This window comes from Cupressus sempervirens, chromosome 11 (genome assembly GCF_028749045.1).
Source record: "Cupressus sempervirens isolate cs-2001-9-10 chromosome 11, ASM2874904v1, whole genome shotgun sequence".
Taxonomy (NCBI): domain Eukaryota; kingdom Viridiplantae; phylum Streptophyta; class Pinopsida; order Cupressales; family Cupressaceae; genus Cupressus; species Cupressus sempervirens.
In genome coordinates this window covers 826,286,135-826,306,445 of record NC_143128.1, presented here as the reverse complement: position 1 = coordinate 826,306,445, position 20,311 = coordinate 826,286,135, and the positions used below count along the sequence as shown (strand labels likewise).

Below are 20,311 nucleotides of genomic sequence, written 5' to 3'. Positions count from 1 at the left end.
TACCTTGTTATCTAAAAGATGGTGCCGATAGAAGAGTGAAATATTAAAAAAGAGGAAGGGAGAATTCAAAAGTCTTATCAAGATTCAGTTATGTAACTAAAAGGTCACAAAGGCAATCAAACAATAAATAAGCCAGCAACAGAGGTGCAGAGGGTTCCACTTCTTTTCTGAACTGAAGACTTTGAGCTGCAGAACGGAAGGGCTGATGGGAAGTTTTATTTTCTATATTTGCTGAGAGAGAAAGAGCAGTGCTTGGTTTTAATATCTGAACTTTGTGTTGGAAAATAAGGAATATTCTGATTTTTGAATGTGTACGGGGGAAGGGAATTCAAGTTTCCTTTTTAATTGATGATTTAGATGCATAATGTAATGAAAACTTTGTTGTTTATGCATTTTTAGAGGAGGGAGACTCAGGAGATAGTTGCATATTGGAGCTTTGAATCTGGGCAATTTTCACTCCATTGATCGTCATCTTTGTGTGACATACAGTTTTTTCTAAATGCATTTATGTCATGAATTCCTGAATATATTTGATTTCAAAGTGTTCTAAAAGCTCTGTTTCTTTACTTTCTCAGATTTCATTCTATTTGTAACACTGCATGCAAATGAACTTTGTGTCATTTGTTAATACTTTCTTGTAGTCTTTTAAGTTCCCGCATCTACATTGCATTTACAGGTAGATGTTTGATATCCTTTCGTGCTTTCTGGTAAAAGCACCCACATTTAATTCATTGAATATCTTGTACGGGGAGATGTACCCGATAAAATTCAGAGGAAGGTTATCAACCCATGATAACCTCTCCAAATGTTGGTGTTAGTTTGTCCTTTCACTTGGGCATTCAGGGTCAGATTTGCACGCATCTTTTCAAGGGATAATCTGTTCACTAACAATGTATCAATGGCAATTGCAAACATTTTCAATGCCAGACCATAAGACGTTTCAATGGTAGATTGTAAGACGTTTCAATGGCAGGTTGTAAGATGTTTCAATGGCAGATGTAGTCGTAGCAATGCAGGGACGAGTTGGTAAATGAAACAAGGGAAATCTGGGATGTAGCAAGGTAGGAAGAAATTCAGGCACCAAGAAAAAAGGTGATCCCGTCTCTCCCTCATGGCTTCCTTAAATGGAGAGCGAACATGACTCCTTGGCTCCCACTGGTTACAGAAGATTATTGTCGATTCAAATTTCCAAGTAATAAATCGATTTCAAAAAGAAAAGAATAAAAAGGATGGAAGAAGAGTTGGAAAGTTATAATTTGATTATTGTCAATTTATCATCCCAAGTGTTAATCGGTTAAAAGCAAAGAATATTAAAATGGAAAAATAAAATTGAAAGATTATAGTTCGAATATTATTATTATTTTATATTTATATAAGTACAAGTAAATATATTAATGAGGTGACATCACTTTATTAAATTATTATAATATAATGATGCCATTTCATTTTAATATCTATATGTACGTATATATATATATATTATAATAATATGGCGAAAGGTCATTTAAAATCCTTTGAGGTATGTTTTATGTTTTAACTCAATCATTTATGTTTCTCAAATTATTTATTTACATAGCTCATGTAGGTCACACAAATGTATCTTGTCTCAAGTTGCTAGGTCCTCAACCCATCTGCCCAGTAATAGTGATGCTCCTGTGCCTAATTCTTTTCTGACAATGTTTCCACCTCTTCGACGTGTTTCCTGCAAGGAAATTCTCCGCAATTAAATCATATTATCATAACAAGTTATAAATAATCATAACAACTAGCTGCCTTTTCAATTCCATAAATTTGTGATAAATAATCAACTAGCATGTTATCTTCACATGAAATTATAACGACTAACCATCTTATCATTTCATAGGATTATAGCCAATTTAACTGTCAACTGACTTCATGTGACCTCAACGGCTATATTTTATATTAGGTCAAAAATTGGGATGTAACAATATATATCTGTGAAGAATCTCAAACTCCCAAACTCAAAATTGCTCCACCTTCTTGCTAACTATCATTCCCAATGTTGGCTCATCAACCGAACAATAACTTGCAAGAAATGTTGAGCATGACTGTGATGTCCTAGCTCTAGTTGTTAACCAAAACAATATGACGCTTAAAATGTCATGCTCAGAGCACCACATATGGTGCTCGCATTGCACCCTTAATTAATGCTCGTAAATGCCACTTAAATTTCGCTTTATCTCATTTTACCAACTTAGGCAATGGCTCGAGGATCAACCAAAAGGTCCTAGCCAACCACAACCTTTTAAATGTCTTGGTGACAACTTTGTCACTTAGTTGACATACGAAAAATATGTAAAATGTACTTTTGAAGATGTGTGTCTTAGCACATTAAACCAAAACAGAGCGTTTACCTCTGAAGATGCCATGAAACCTCGAGGAACTGAACTTCAATAATGTTACCTTATGAATGAATTATTCATATAAATTGCATTTGATCATATGGTCAATGCTGAATACAACTGAGACCAATGATGCCAATATGTGCAATGACAGAAAGATGTCAATGTCAAACTGAATGATGAACAAGGATATCAATGCCAAAACTGAAGCTGCAACTCACTGTCAATGTCACTTACCAAACAGAGTGCAGCTTTATGCCATGTGCAGGGAGGTGGATGATATGGGGTTAATATGCATTGAGTGATGTAGGTAGGATGTTGGATAGGATGCACAGGTATGTACTTTTGTTGATCCTGATTGGGAGTTAAAGAAGTGGGATGTTTGCTAGTGATTTTAGGGATAGGAGATTGGCGGATGGGGGATGGGTACAATAAGATGGAAGATAGGAGTTTGAGATGTAAGGGCCAAAAAAGGATTTAGTAGGTGGGGGATTTGTGATGATGGATTTTGGGACATAGGGACCCAAATTGGATTTGGAAGATGAAGGTGGAAAATGGACGTTGTTTGGGGTTCATATGATGGAGATGGGGGGATAGCAATGAATGGTTAAGATGTGGGGTGGGAAAAAGTTATTGTGACTTTGGAAGTATGCTTGGGTTTTATAATAGTTGCACCCACATTTTTGAACGAAGTGCCTTGGGATATGTAACCAAGACCTTTTGATTGTGGATTTTCTTTTGTATCAATGGGCTTCAAGGTACCTTGCTCATGTTGGCCAAAACCTTTACCTTGATAGTTCATGTTCTCAACCATTCGATTTGAAATAGGATGCTTGTATTTTGGAAACAAGATGTAAGCCATTATTATTGCATCGTCATACTACTTAATGGTTTCCTTTATTGATGTGCCATCATGACCTTGCAAATGGGTTAGGGTAAATCACAAGTGTGGGATATCTTATTGTATTCTTATCTTCTGAGCTATTACAGTAAATGAGTACTGTTTTCACAAGGTCAGCACTGTACTGTGTATAAGCCATTTTCTTTATGCTTATGCTAATATTTTGTTACTAGTGGTCGTGCCAAAGTTGTTTTTCTCTTTGCTGATCAGAAATATGTGATTGTATTTGTGCCAGAGTCCCTTAAGTTTGAAAATTTGTATTTCAGAGCAATAGTTTTACAATTCTGTGGTTTTGAAATAGAAAACTTTCATCTGTAATTCAGTGTCTGCAGATATGGCACATGGTGTGCATCCAAATTATTCTGACAAACATGAGGATCATCACAAACCGAAATTGCAGAAAGGTGTCGTGATCAAGCATAATGCCAATCAACGCTATGCAACCAATGTTGTGACATCATTTCTTTTCAAAGAAGTAGCAAATGCCCATCATCTTCCTTGTCAGGTAAAACCTTCATATGTGCTTGAATGAAAAACAAGTTCGTATAGGATCAACTTCGGTAATTGAAATATAAGTTACAAGATCAGAATGAAGTTTAAGTACATGTCTCATTTTGAACAACGAAAATTAGAAGCTACATGCATATGCTCTGAATTTTTTTTTTCACCTGGGCAACATTTCACAATTCATATTCTTGAAAGTCTGATTTACATTCGATTTTATTTTTGGTGATGCTGAGCTTTTCCTGGATATTAACGTTGTTATCTATAAAAATACAGATGTTATGTGGAAATATAATTTCTAACATGCCAAAGCCTCCATTTGATAGGAGGCTGCAAACCTCTTCCAGAAACATCAGATTGCTAATATTTTGTAGTTGGCCCTGTCGTTTGGAATGGCATGGAAAATGATTTGTTTCAAAAAGTCATGGCATTGTGGAACTTTTGGGTTGTACTGTGGACAACCATTTTTTTATAGCCTACACTATCAGCTTCATTTTCCTGTTTATGCAGATATGACTTTCTGAGCTGATATAATTTTCATTTCCTTCTTGCATTGTTTATGCATGATGATTTGTGTTTTATCTCCCTTTATACATGCTGCAATCTCTAATGTCACTCATATTCATATTATTCTAAATTGTTTCTTTATTTTCTTATGCATTTGAGCCTTGAGGAGTCAAATTTGTTGATGGTGCTCTTCCATATGGTTCCTCTTCTTTTCTGATGTATTTGTTGCTAGTGCCATTAATGTAATGTGCTCGTTGCTTGTGGGATTCATTTTGTTCTGATTTCCTCCACAGTCTATGGAGACAAAATTTTGGAAAGAGGCTAAAGAGTGAAGTCTGAAGTAGTGGATTTTCTAAATATTGCTATTTCTTCAATACTAACAAATGCTTAGAGATACTTGTGTGTTTTGTAGTTTCCCTTAGCTTGTGATTAATTGTTAATGTACATTATTGTTTATGGGTCAAAGAGATCTCATTAAACATGGAAAATAATTAATTTTATCTTGATGACTTGAGTATTAAACATAGTGAAAGGCGCATGACAATTATAAATATCCTTGTATCCTTGGATACACCTTGTATAATGTGTTTCTTCCGATTTTTGGTCTGTCTATGCTCCCAAGTCTTTTTAAGTCTGTTATATTGTACAATATATTTTCTGATTGATTTCTGTTTTGAATGGGGGTTTCTAGGGTTTTGGTTTAAGTGATTGTTGTCCTTGTAAATTTGCATTTTTTCATCGTTTTGAATGTTCAAGAAAACGTTCTTTGGTGTTAGTTATCAAATTATTGTGATTCTTTCATGTATATCTCAGGATCCCATTATACCTTTCAATCTTCATTAAATAATAATCATCTATGCCCTGATTCCCATGTCTCCGTATATTTCAAATATAGTTTTCTCCTCCTAAGCTCCTATTTGGTAGCTTCATCCAAGGAAGGCTTCTTTGGCAGGGGGTTGTCGTCTTTTTCATTCAGAGCCAATGGTGGTTTGGTGTGTGAGTAACTCCGAGAAGATGAGCTTGATGATGATGCCATACTTCGAGCCTTCTTGATAGCCTTTGTGAGAGAGATGAGATTGAAACCCTTTACCCATCCCTTCAATGATTTTGTTAGACCATCCATAAATAGCATGGTTCGCTCTCTCTGAGATGTTAGTAACCTGTACAGAGAGTCTTTGAAACTCAGTGATGTAATTGTCAACCGTTCTGGTTTGCCTCAGTTATGCCAATTCTTTAAAATTGAGTTTCGGATCTTTTCCATCAAATCGATCTATAAGCCTTTCAGTAAACTCAACATAAGTATTTACTTGGTCATGTTTGAGTGTAACCATACCATGATGCCACCATTTGTGCGCCACTCTTAGGTGGAGTGCGGCAAATTTAATTGCTTCCTCTTCAGGCATTGGATTGAGCTGGAAGTGTGTATTTGCTTTCATGCCTGTGTAGAGATTGATCCGGATCCATCAAACGGTGATAGATTTACCTTAATTTCCTTTTGAGGTTGCTATTGAAATAGTCACGCTTGTCAACACCTAAGTACCTCAATATCAATTTAGCGTAATCTTTGTAAGATATGTCTCCTTCCATATTTGCATTCCTCCAATCTTCTTGTAACTGTTCTTGCATTTCTTCAAAAGTTGGTTCTCGTCCTTGTGAGGGGCTTTCATTCGTTGTAATGCCCACTCGTAGTTTGCTTTTCTATCTCTTTTTGGCCTATTTCATGCATGCGTTAATTTTAGAGATATTTGAATTACAGTTTCATGGCATTATTTCATGACTTGGATTACATATATATCATAGATGATTACTTAGTGGATCATGTGTTGATTGATGATTATGATTACTAACGCATTAATGATGCTTTAATGATTCTTAGTTAGTAAATGTGATTTCTCTCATGATGATGTCATATGATAGGTATCCAAATGATTGTAATTTAATATTCATAGTGATGCATTGTTATATCAGAGCATTGGATGATTTTACTTATGATTTATTATGGTAGTTACCCCATACTTGCATGTGTATGGTGTGCGTGTTTATTTTACTTTTCTGTCTGACGTGTCTGATTTTGTTAAGGGAGGGAGTCTTAGTCACTTGTTAGTTAGGATCTACATGATGTACCACTCTTTGCCATTGCCTATTTAGCTTAGACATATATATGCATATGTACATGCTCGTCTTTTATGCAAATTGCAGGTACGTGACATTGACTTCCTTGAATTGCCAAGATAAGCATGCTTATCGCAAAAGCTCAATGGTAAGAATGGGAAGATAATGGCCAGATTCAACTCCAGCGGTAGCCTAAATACTTGTGCTGCAAGGAGGACTCGTATCTAACTGTCTACCGTTTTTAAATACACAAGTCTTTCTGTGCGTATGTTCTTTGATTTTTTATTTGGTTGGTTTTCCTTATGCATTTTGTGTGGTTTGACTTTGTGATTTGCTTGGTAGAATGCTTATTTATGATGTTTGGATTAATCATTGATATTTAATTATTTAACTAAAAAGGGAAAAATATTAAAATAAGACGACATTTCATTTTTGGAATTATTGGAATATTTGGCTAAATTAAAAGACCTAATTTAAAAAATTAAATTAAAAGAATTTAAATATTAAATGTTGTGTTAGTATAAATATTTAATTAATATTGATTTAATTAGAGTTACATTTAAACAATGCACTTTAATTATCTTTATTGATTAAAATAATAAATAATTATTTTTATCGTGTTTGCATTAAATAATAAAGGGGGAAAATAAAATAAAAGAATATATTTAAGTAAGGGGTGAGTTAAATATGCATGAAAAGATAAATAAAATAAAATAATTATATTTTATGGCTTTTTGGAGACATAAACCCTAAAGGTAGTTAGGGCTCAATATTAGAGGTTTTCGGGTCATTATTGCACACAAGTTTTTGGGGAGCAATTTTCCGGATTTTGAGCAAAAGGAACTTTGAAAAAATTGAAGGGTTTTTGGTTTAGAAAGGGTTTCACTAGATTGTCAGATTGTTAGCATCAACGTGAAGTAGGGTTTGAAGACCTGTAATAGTATATTTTTCATTTGAAAAGATCCGTATGCATCATGTCATCTGGGTGCTTGAAATATGCTTGTCATATTATTTTATTAGCTTGGATCTGGGCAATGAAACGCTTATTTGATTTTTGATAGAAGCAGAAAATTTAGCAAGAAAATAAATTAGATGGGCTAGGGTTTGATGGAATATTGCATAGACTGAATCTACAATTGAATTATTTTCCCTCATCTTGTTATTTTAAAAAGAAAAATAGCTTGCTAGAAACATTTGTACTCCAAGCCTGTACCTGCAAACACACAAAAAAATTACATTTAAAAAATTTTAATTAAAATAATTTTTTATTTTTTTATTAATTCAATATGTATAAGCGAGGGGTTTTGCCCCCTCCTACACCTCTGTCCAAAGGACAGCGTGCAGCTGCCATAGTGCAGGGCATGACCACCCATGGGTAGTGTGGCAATTTGGAACGACCCCTTTTGGGGTTTTGGGAATTGTTTTTTAAAATTTATTTATTTTAAATTTAATTTAAATAATAATTATTCTTATAAAAAATTAATTTTATTTTAGTTAAAAATTTAATTGTTATTAAAAGTGATTTAGAGTTGTAAATTATTAAATATGTTTGTAAGTTTAGTGTGTATATATTTATAGATTGGTAATTATGTTTAGTTGTAATTTATTTAAAAATTTGGTTGTTAAATGTTAAAGTTAGTTATACTAAATTTAGTCATGGTTTAAGTAGTAAAACTTTATACTTGGGACTATCATTTTTAAACATTATTTTAATTGAAAGTGAGATATTTAAATATGTTGATCTAAATTTGATAACATTATTGTCCAGTGAAGTTTGATTTGTTTTGGTGGTGAATAAGATTTGGAAAAGATTTAAACATTTAGACATAGGGATATCATTTAATTTTGAAATCATGTACAATTTGAAGTTTAAAAAATTATAAAAGTGCCTTCTATTGGCCAAACCACACTTATGAAAATAAATGATTCCAACCATGCTATTTGGATATCTATATGTTCCTGATGTTTTACATTGGAGTTAAATGTTCTTTTCATGTTGTTCTTTCCTGTGAGCTGCTTAGCTGGCCAACTAGGACGTACATCAAAGGCTTTCGTGGTTTCTTTAGTTTATTTGTTCCGGATATTATAATGAGCTTTGTGTTTTAAATTGAAAGTTGCATTTATGAGATTGCTTTGTGGTGTTTTTATGTTTACTTGGGTTGCCTGTTAAGGAACCAAGTGTGATCGTTATGGGTGTTGTGGTATGATACACAATTGTGATTTGTATGCTTAGGAGAGGCTGACTAGGTGCATGTCTTTGGGAGTGGCATGTCCGGGACACAAAGTGGCCAGTACCAGGGTAATCTATTGTAAGTTATGTAATAAGTGATAACCTAGTAATTAATATTTGGGAAGCACATTAATAAGACAAGTTAGAGATTTTGTCTCATCCATGCCTTGAGTGCTTGTATAGACTAAGGATGGGAATGTGATGATACGTAGTGAGATGTTTGATTAGTTTGTCTTGTCTTTATGAGAGGGTATTCTAGTTCCACATGTGTCACATTGAGGGTCCAGGATCCGGAGTGACCAGTCCAAAGGTAACTCAACGCTTGAGGGTCTGAGGTCTAATGATAGACCAGTCCATAGTAACTCAAGTAGTTTGACCATGTGATGACACTCCCTAATATGTAGCTCGAATCTCCTCCGCAAATTATTTATTTTCCTTTTGTGATGTTTTATTGTTGGATGTATTCATTGTTGATGATTTACTTTCATTGATGGCAGTTGGTGTATTGATAGTTATTATACTTTGACATAAGGCTTTTGATTTGAAGTGAATATTTTTCATTGATTCTGTCTCTTGATTGACGATACTCGATTTATACTGTTGACTTGGTATGTCATGTTGGTATTGGATTGAATGTCCTTTCAATCTTGACTATCTTTTCTTCTTTAGTGGTTGTGTATCCTTGAGGTAGTTTTGGCTACTAGGATTCCTTGCCTAGGATTTTTTTATGGTTTTATTATCCGTATGCAGATCATTCATTATCTTCCCTGCATGGTGGGAGTGGAATCCTAACTACGTGACCACGCAGTTGGGAGGTAGTGACTTCTTACCATTTGGGTCCCCCTTGAAGTGCTAGTTGTTGGATGTTTGTGGATGTAGTTGTATCATTATCATTCTTATTCTTATCTCGAAGACTTCTATTCAGTTGATGTATATATGTTATCATGTATCTTGTATTTTGATGTACTTGTATCTATTCTCACATAACCTGTGACATGTGCAGCAAATGTTATTCATTAGATGTATTTCATTGTATCGGTTGTATTTATGACTTTTCTTATGAGACGATGTATCTGTTATTTCTTTACGATCATGAATATTGTGCTTGAGATTTAAGCTAATTAACATAAACTTCTTAAACATGACAGAACCCTTGAGGAATGAAATGTGTTGTATTTGCATGTGTATCTGATGTGTATGAGTATATTGCTTCCGCATTATTACTTTGATGTTGTATAAACTTTTTTAATAAAAGTCCAATAAACATTGTAGCATGTTAGGTTTATTTCTCTTGGGTGCTTGAACAGGACGTTACATTTGTGGAGGGAAGGTTGGCATGGAGGGTCGAGAACATGTGGGATGAGGATTTGCCTTTCCTGTAACTGAGTTGTCACTGTATCCATTGTGTTCTCCAAAAATTTTGCCTTTCACCAATTTTTGTAGTGTTTCCTCCATGAGTAGCTGAGTGTTCTTAATTTGTATCTGATTCCTAGTAAGCTCTCTCAGCAGTGACATGACTTCAGTAGTGGGATCTTGTAAATTTCCCATTCTACCGAGTGGTACCCCTTCATTTCTAAGTATAAACTTGCAGTCATTGTCTATAGGTTGGCAGGATTACTCGCTTTGATACCACTATAATGCACTGCTCATGTATTGATATTTCCTAGCCTGTACAGTAACTGGAAGTTGGTTGTACGGTGGCCTGGAGTAGTCCGTATGATCACTAGAATGGTGCTAAGGGTTATTCGTAGGTTGAGGGAGTTAGCTAAAGGGCGTACGAGGTGACTTGCAGTGGGAGTCCGTACAGTGATGACTAGAGGCAACGTATAGGAAGTGTCGTACGATCAAATGAGAGAAGCTTGTACAAGGTTGAGGATGTCTTAAGTAGTAGGAAATGGAGGGGGGTTTGATGAAGGGTGTTGGGTCATGTAGAACCGTACCGTAGAAGGATGTATTCACCAAGCTAGTGTGAGACCGATGATGCCAGATAGATATGATTCAACTGAATGCCAAGAATCCACAAAATATTCGCCAAACACAAATATGTACCCCAAACACAAAGATACATGAAATTTGTCACCAAAGACTAGATATATATTTGCAAACAAAGTTGCCACTTAGATTTGCTAGATCTAAGCAAAGATAAGCAGAATAGGGTAGGTAGAATCCCACTGAAAATGCAATAGCTGAATAGGGAAGGTCTTTCACTTTCGAAATGGTGCAACAAGAACTCCAAGTGGAATTCACAAATACAATTAAAATTAATTCAAGTCTAATGCCTAAACAATCCAACTTGAAGAACACATATACCCCGTCGGAGGAGGAAGAAAGTAAGTGCTGAAACATGACACGACTAACACCTACAGATAAATTAAAAAGAAATGGGCCCCAAGATATACTAAATCAATCAGCCCCACATACAAAGTTTTAATACTTAATTTATTTTATGATGGGGATATTACATTAGGTTTCCTTGGGCATGCCTTTGGGGTATGATGGCCCAAACGCAGATCCAAACCCAGTATTATATACAACTACCTTCTTTAATTCTTGATCTCCTCAATGCCTAAAATCACACTTTTTGAATCTTAGTCAAAATTAAAGGTGCTTCTAAGATCTTTCCACACTTGATTTTTATAAACTCCTTTTATTTCAAAATCAACAACCAACCCTCTTGCCCTTGCCCTTTCCTTCATGCTTTTATTTCATTCAATTATTTCAATGCTAAAAACTTTCTTACACACCTTCTAATGCTCAAACATAACTTCTGTGTAAAATAATTATGGTACTGAAAAACAACTAATCATTTGATATTTTCTAGCCACATGAATTTTTATTCAAGATGAAGACTTTATAATTAAAGGCAAACAAATAAATTTTAGCTCACATATGGCAAATCACTCTTGATTTAATAAACCATTGAAGGGAATAAATTAACCAATTTCATATATACTAAATTAAATTAGCTAATTAATTCATTATTACTTGTAATCACGTCATTGATTTTTTTTTCGAAGTATGAAGGGCATAACACACTAAGCATTTTGACTCCTCTGCTAATGTCAGTTCCATTCATACTTCCAAGACATCAAATCTGCATGCAATGAGATATTAGATATTTACTACTTGAAACTAAAATTAAAGTAGATATTCCTTTTAAGAGCACCATCTCATAGGAGAAACGTGCACCTTCAGCCTTTTCTTTTGGAACCCAATCTTAGGTTCATTTGAGCTTACAATATTCTTTGAATTTCATTAGTGATTCCACTGCTTGTATAAGTACTTGCAAGGGTTTGTTGAGTTTTTTCATCGCATATGAATACTAGAGTGGTCTAACCTTATATATTTTTAAAAGATGTTTCAAATAGAAAAGTCAGTGCCAATTCCTTTCAAAGTGGAAGATTTACAGTAATGACCTTTTTCAAACCCCTATCCGCTGCTGTCAAGAGATTTGTTAAAGGCATTAGAGGATTTAGAGGCTTAATATAGATACTAGTGCCAACCGGATTCTCAAAGGTGCAGAAAGTCATTAATTAACTCTGGTTTAACATCTCCCTAGACATATGGAGTCTAGACATTAATGTTCTAGAGATCTTTGTCCAATCACTCTTAAGAACTATGGCTCTTACATATTTTTTTCATCTAATTGTCTTCAATGACCTTCCTTTTGTGCTTCTTGGCCACTAGCAATCTGCTTGCTTTTACATTGTTGTTTTTATTGCAGTTCCTTTGGTCAGTTTTGGTCTCTACTGGACCTTAAAGTAAAATTAAATTAACCAATAATTTATGGATAAAATTGACAGATCCCTAGGTGAATGTTATTCTTAAACAAACTGAATTCCTATCAAGTGAAATGATCTTTTGTTCGTTCAGTAATATGGAAAGATATCCACTGAAGAAGCTAGTCAATCAAGTAGATAAAATGTATTTGCATTGGAAATAATTTAATGCATGTAAATTACTTAAGCTAGTAAGTAACTAGTTGATCTATATTCTAACTCCTGCTTTTTTCGCAGGACTTTGTTGTGAGGAATGACATGGGTTGTGGCTCTACAATTGGTCCAATATTGGCATCGGGAATTGGCATTCGCACTGTGGATTGTGGCATTCCTCAACTTTCCATGCATAGGTAGTTGTAAGCTCCCTTCTGAACTTAATCTAGAAATTCAATAAAGTTATCAAGGAGGTTCACTTGTTTTCATTTGCTGTACAAAAGTGTGTATCCAGAGACACTCACGGTAATTGTCCAAGCACCTTGGTGAACGTGTATTTTCAAATAGACAAATTTTTAAGTTGCTTGTTTGGGTATAGGCTCAAGTTGCTATGCTGGTATGATATTGTCTTTACCTTGAGTTTGATATAACTGAATTTATATAATTTGTCAAAAGGAAAAAAAAATTGAAAACCTATTTGATACTTCATACTGTGATAGCGATACAAATTATTGATAATAAATTAGCAAATAAAATAAAATAATTGCATCTTGCTTTTCACTGAGGGCGTTGATGGCATCACTTGGTTCTAACTTTATTTGAATCAGAAGCAATTTACTGCCACTCCTACTAGTGACATTATGTGTAGGCGCCTCATCATCTAAAGTGGCGTTGGAAAGATATCTTCCAATTCTTCAATGCCTTTTGCTTGTAGTCAACTTCCTTATGTGATAGGAGGTGCAAGTTGGAATTCAAATAGACCAAATCTTTTATTTTCTTTGCAGCCAATTAGTTGCAGTCAACTAAAAGGAGAGACAAGTGTGCAGTTCAATTCTGTTTATCCAAATAAAAGCTCACAACCTACTGAAATTGGGGAGAATCAATACATATTTGTGCTCATAAATTGTGAATGGAATATATAGCTGCTAAAGAATAGTAAGAATGTCAAAAAATAAGTTCTTATTTATGATAGAATTTTCAATTCAAAAGGTTGGAGATACATGTAATCTTGGTTATAGAGGTATCACCATGCAAACTAAACAACTTGAGGAATTTGCAAATTTAATTGTCTATATGTGTTTTTTAAGTTTAATTGTACTATTGAGATAATTCAGTTTCACATTCTATTCTGACTAACTAAAGTTCTGAGGTGAACTACAACAATTGATCTTGTGCATCTTTATAACAGCACAAAACTTGGCTGTAAGATATGGTTCAAATTTTAAGGTATTTCACAATCACTTTTTGGAGAAGGTTTTATGTGAACTGAGAGGGGAAGGTACTGATAAAATAATTCTTTTATTTGCAGTGTGCGGGAAATGTGTGGCAAAGAAGATATTGATATAACATACAAGCATTTCAAGGCATTTTATAACACCTTTTCTGATATAGATGATAGGTTGTCTGTTGATTGTTGATGACTTCCATGACTACAATGATCGTTCACATCTGTTTGCTTAGAATTCTACCACATGTAGATATATTTTTCCTCGTGACAGTTAGGTAAGTCATTCCTTTGTAATTGCATTGGTTTTTGGTTGGTCTTGATAGTGGTAGAAAATGTTAATAAGAGGAACATCCAATTAACTCAATAACGTGAGTGTTCTCACTTCAAGCTTATGATGCTTGATACACCAAGACATATTATTTCTTTTGCATCACCATTTTGTGCTTTATAATGCCAAGGGGAAACTTTGTTGAAAGGATTCTAGTGAAAACTTAGCTATGATTGCAACCTAGAATGTTTCTGGAAATAACTTATAAATTAATTCTGCAATTCAATATTTGATTCAATGTGATCCCATGTAAACTAGAAATTAACCTAATAATGTGCTATGTGATCCCTGTTAATAACATATTTCTACATGTTTATAGTAGGATATTTTTATGCAGAAGTAATTATCTAATATTGAAAGATGGCACGTAACAACCTTCTCATTGGATGGAGTTTATTGTTGTATGGATGTCTATTTTCAAAATGAATACTTCAGCCGAGCAATTTTCTAGTGAAGACATTGAACTGGGTTTTAAAAAGCTAGCAAATGGTAAAGCTCGGGATATCGATTATTTGTAGATAGAATTTTTAAAAAGGGGATTAGAGTGCTTGGCTCTGCACATCAAAAACATCTTTAACAAGGCCATACAAGACAGCTTGTCTATTGAATGGACTTTCAATGCCGTTATACCAATGTTACAAGACTCAGACTTGCCTCACTTAGAGTCGGCAAATTGGTGTTGGGCTCAGACTCAGACTTGGCATTTGGACTCAGAAAATTGAAAACCCAAGAAATTCAAATTTTTTTTAAGGATTTAAAACTTATTTGATGCATCATTTAGTCAATTAACATTTAAGATACAATAATTGAGATAATTAGAAGCTACATTGCACACAGGCACAAGTTTACATTGATCATATAAGCATCAATAAAAATTTCTTAAGGAAATAAGTTAACTAAAAGTATAGAAGGTATATAGTATATACTATAGATTATTTATTATCATCATGTTGAGCATTCTACTCATGTTGAAGACTGGTGGTGGTATCTCCGTTGATACGGACTACAAGGTTGCTCCCTCAAAGTGGCACTTTGTTATCAAGTGTTTGCAAAAAAAATCATGTTATATTCTTCTACCATGCAAGTTATTTCGTAACTACTTTGCTTCAATTTTTTGTTCTTGGTAGATTAGAAAAATCATTATGAATTTTTGGAATGATATCAACTACATAATTGCTCAAATATCATCATCCTTTAACTTTATCAAATGGCTGGTTTAATTGACATTTATTTTCTCAGTCTTTTACAAACCTTAAAACTATTCTTTTTTTGTGATATTGCTATTTGTAACGCCCCACCAAGGGATCCAAAATAATTAACCTAAAGTTTTACTAAGTTTGCTAAACATTTTTTTTTTAAGTAAGAAAGTATAACATACACATCAAACACATAGTAGCGGAAGCAATAACATGTAATCATCAACAAACATACATAACAGGTTACATTCCTTAAGGATCCCAAGATGTTAAGTCACATTTAAATTTAATTAATTCTAAATCTAACAACTACTACATCCACATGAAAGAATAATAAGAAAGTCCAATGTCCATTTAATATACATTTGTTCCGAATGCCTCTTGGCAAATTAATTCGGAATGCTCAATCATCCACTGTACATGTCACAGGGTATGAAAGGCTTAAAAGAATATACATATGTAAAAATAGAGATACATCATCCTCAAATCCATAGTACAAAGTACAGTAAAATAAATGAAATCATATACCATACATGATACATCCATCCATCATAAAAAATAAAACCTCCATCATAAAATCTAACCATCCATCATAATAATCCATGAACAGAATGAAGGTAAATGCCAACCAAGAAAGCTCTAGCCATGGTGACTACGGACGGATCTCAACGGTAAGAGTAAAAAGCACTACCACCCGACCGCGTGGAACCTAAATGGCCCACTCCCACCGCACTAAGGAGATAGTCTCAAGTCCCAAACAGGATAACAAATCACATAACACAAGTACTCTCTAAGTCTAGGAAATCCCAAAAGTATACTAACTCAAAAGTTCCAACATAGATCGACATCTAGACCTAGAGGCACACAAAGACACGTAGGGAACCTACTATGCAAACAGGAAAGTGTCATCGCAAAAGTCACGTTGGAAGTTACCCGAGCAATCCCTTAGGAATCCTGGATCCCTTGTGATCCTGCGGCCACTAGTATCCTCTCGTACTGACGAGGCATACTATGGAATGCAAGGTCGTAACCAAGCGTTCTCTCTACCCCATCCTAGCCTGTACTAGCACTCAAGGCATGGGAGAGAACATACAGTTATCTTATTAGGTTCATTTAAGTCAGTATTTAGGTGAGATGTTTTCATTTATTAAAACAACTTACAATGGATTTCTCCAAGCAGCCTCTTAGGGCCCCAACCCCCATTGCAAGCCACTTCCCGACACTACACATAGATAACCTACCCTAGGCTCATGAAATCACAAATCAAAGAATCATAATAAAATCACCTCAGTCCTATACAAGCGACTGAAAACATCATAAATATAATCCACAATAATCACATCAGTTCTCCATGAGCAACTGAGTAGCATCAAATAATAATCATAATAATCACAACAGTTCTCTATTAGCAACTAAAGGCATCAATGATCAATCACAATATCCAATGGTTCTCCAACGAGCAACCAACAAGTATCCCAATAATAGATCACAATACTGATCGAAGACTCCAAAATGGTCAAGTTAAAACATGATATCACCAAGAGCATAGCAAAACACTTCAGTCCTATCAAGGCCACTGGAAAGCAACACAAGTATAACTGATCGATGACTCAAAAATGGTTAAGTCAGGGAATTCAAATACATACACCTCAGCTTCACACAAGGAAACTGGAAAGCAATAACAACTAGTGAATACAACATATCATAGAGCACTCCATCACATTACCATGGTCGGGTTCAGAAAGATCGAGATCAAATTATCACAACATCACATTCACAACCTCGAGCCTCTGGTAACAACCTAAACTAGTCAACACTAGAACAAACCTCAAAACCACAAAACACAAACAACATACATAAAACAGAACGTAAGTATCAATTTTGGTTTGATTGATAATATACTATTAAGTTAATGTAACGTTTCAGTTTCAGTTTCAAGGTATGATTCTAGTTCAAAAGATTTCTAGATTACCCTACAGGTTGACCACTTTACTTGTTCGAATGAAACTAGAATTACCCTCCCATCATATTTTAAAACAATAATTCTACAATTTTATCAATTAGTATTCATCACTAATTAACTTTAATTAAATTAATTTTAATTAAAGTAATTAATAATTATAGGTCTAAACACTCATAATAATATCTTCATTAATTATCAATTTATTAATATTTAACCAAAAACTATTAATAAATTAATATTTACAAAACTATATTTAAAATGCATTAATAGTTAAATTATTAAATGTTAATAAAACTATTAATAAAACATTATTAAATAATAATAATAAAGTTAATATGTTAAAAATTATATATAATATTAAAATCTTTTTAATATATAATATTAATTCAAATAATAATTAAAGTTTGATAAAGTTTAAATACAAATTTATATCATTTAAAAAAATAAAAAATCAAATTTAATAAAGTTTTTTTTTTATTTAAAAAAAAAATGATATAGTGTAAGCGGTTCAATAATCACTACTTCCATTAAGTGCAGCGTAGGGACTACTTTGCAGTCGTCCTGCATCAGAAGGTACGACTGCAATAGTCGCCTGCCATGTATGACAAGGGTGGGGGTAGGGGGTGGTTAAGCCGCCCCTCGATATTATTATATATATATATATACTGCCATGTATGACAAGGGTGGGGGTAGGGGGTGGTTAAGCAGCCCCTCGATTTTATTATATATATATATATATATATATATATATATATTTTTTTTTTTTTTTTTTTTTTTTTTTTTTTTAACTTTTAACTTATATAAAATTCGCCTCTTTTATAATATCATTTTGTTTATTAAATCAATTTCCCCAAATAAAATTTTAATATTATTATTTATTTTTATTTTTTTTTCAAAACATTTACAATTATAATCTGATAGAGAAAATAATTCCAACCCTAAGAATTTTGTTTTTAATTTCAGATCCCACCCAAATTAAATACAATAATTCTTTAATCTAGAAACGTGGGTTTCTCCATTTTTCTTTTCTAATCCCTATGTATAGAGTAGTTAATTGACAAGCATCTAAAAATTCACAATATTTGAAATACTTAAACTTTCATCAAAGAGAATTCAAATTTTACAATCCACAGACGCGAAGAAGACAGGAAAGGATAACTGTGAAATTAATCAACGATCAAAGCACAAGACCCTACCTGATCCTGATGCTAATACAAAAACTCTGAAAAACTGTGAGAGAATTCGCTCCTCTTCAATAACTTTCTTCTGAAACTTTTTTCTAGAATTCTCCTTCTCAAATTTGCTTACAAAAGTTCTCCCCCAAAATTTCGGTCTCCAAAATTCACGGTCCCTTGAAAAATGAACCCCCAAGTTGTGATAAGAAGTTTTCTCTTCAAATCGGAGCACTAATTGTGCGTTCACTCGAGAGGACTCTTTGCTCAACTGAGTTAACTCTAAAATTAACTTGTATTAATCTTTGCTTTATCTTTTTAATGCACGTTAAATGAATTATTAAATAACTTTATTTAAATTTTTTTTCCACTTGACTTTTATTTTTAATCATTTATTACTTTTAATCCCATGCGCACTTTATAAGATTATTATTTTCACTTATTTTATCTTTTAATTAATTTCTTTTATTTTCAACTCATGCTCGCATCATGCGATCTAAAATCTTTTAATAATTTAATATCTTTTACTTTTAACTTATATTAGAAACTTAATTGATTAAATATTTAATTAACTTAAGTAACAATAATATTTAGCATTTATTTAAAAATGAACTCTAAATATATTATTATTAAATTAAATAAATATTACCACGTTCTAAATTTATCTTTAAACTTTTATCTCCAAATTTAGTTCTTTTATTTAATTAATTTCTCAATTAATTAAATATAATTAAATATTAAAATATCATAATAATTTTCTATTAAATTAAATCATTAATTAATCTTTTAATTAAACTACACCAAAGACTCATAAAGACAATCATACGAAAACTCATCATAGCAAAACACATACTAAATCAAACAAAGGGTTATAATCACGAATTAACATCATCCGACGCATTCAGAGGGTATTTGACTCAGATACTTGTCCTAATTTTTAATTAGAACAATGGTTTAAAGGTTTAGGATTTGGACTTAAAATTTATTTCCCCTCTCTTACCATTGAGATAATGCGATAGGGTACGCTCATTCTGGCAATTCAGAGAAGTCGATATCCGATATCTGCAACCTGCATAAAATTCACGCATGTACAGACACAATATTCTAAGCTAAATAGACAATGGCAGGAAGTGGTGCATCGTGTAGATTCCGACTAGCAAGTGACTACGACTCCCTTCCTTAACCACATCAGAGACGCCATACATAAAGAAAACAAACACACACACCATACACATACAGTATAGAGTAAGTATCCATAAGAAAGCACATGTGACAATAAACCATCTAACTAATCATCATCGATAACTGAAAACGTTAAATAATCATCATACATTTATTAAATATAGAGTACCAAGTAATCTCACTATATAATAAACTAAATGTAAAATAACATCTGATAATCTGAAAGTAATGCTACTAAACATCAAGTATAAAACTGGCCTAAAAGAGTTTGGCAATTAAAACAAAATGTGAACTAGGGTCAGGCACTACACTATCAGGATTTAACTGTGTAATTTTTGAATCAAACTCATTGACCCATGTTTCATGAGTAGTGATTCAACATGGATCCATCTCTCATGAGAATAAATGGAACACTTAGCACTCATTGGATCTAGGTGATGCTCATAGGGGTGAAGCACTAGGACTTCCCGGTAGGTCACCTATCCCAGCACTACTCCAGCTTGAGTGCGCTTGACTGTGGAGTTTCCTCCATCGTTAAACCCAAAGCTTGCAACCCCATTTGCAAAACCTTCACCAAGTGTTGTGCCTTATGAATCATTCATTAGAAAGCCCCTTAAGCTCATCAATTGATAAGTAGGAGATAATTTCCACAACAAGTCAATTTGTGATATTGCTATCAGGATTTAACTATGT

At 33.5% G+C, this 20,311-nt stretch overlaps 1 protein-coding gene across 4 annotated transcripts in view; it reads left to right on the top strand.

Annotated features, from left to right (window-relative positions):
- Positions 1 to 14,252, top strand: part of LOC149532113 (Zn-dependent exopeptidases superfamily protein) — a 172,860-nt gene extending 158,608 nt beyond the window's left edge. For 2 of the 4 annotated variants that reach the window (XM_089811778.1, XM_089811776.1), the window contains exons 8-10: positions 3,597 to 3,769; positions 12,634 to 12,746; positions 13,859 to 14,252. In XM_089811778.1, coding sequence (XP_089667904.1) covers positions 3,597 to 3,769; positions 12,634 to 12,746; positions 13,859 to 13,967 — 395 coding nt within the window. In that variant the 3' untranslated portion in view covers positions 13,968 to 14,252. Of the gene's footprint in view, positions 1 to 3,587; positions 3,770 to 12,633; positions 12,747 to 13,858 lie in introns of all 4 variants that reach the window. The other 2 variants (XM_089811777.1, XM_089811774.1) reach the window with 1 other exon arrangement.
- Positions 14,253 to 20,311: the final 6,059 nt, after the last annotated feature.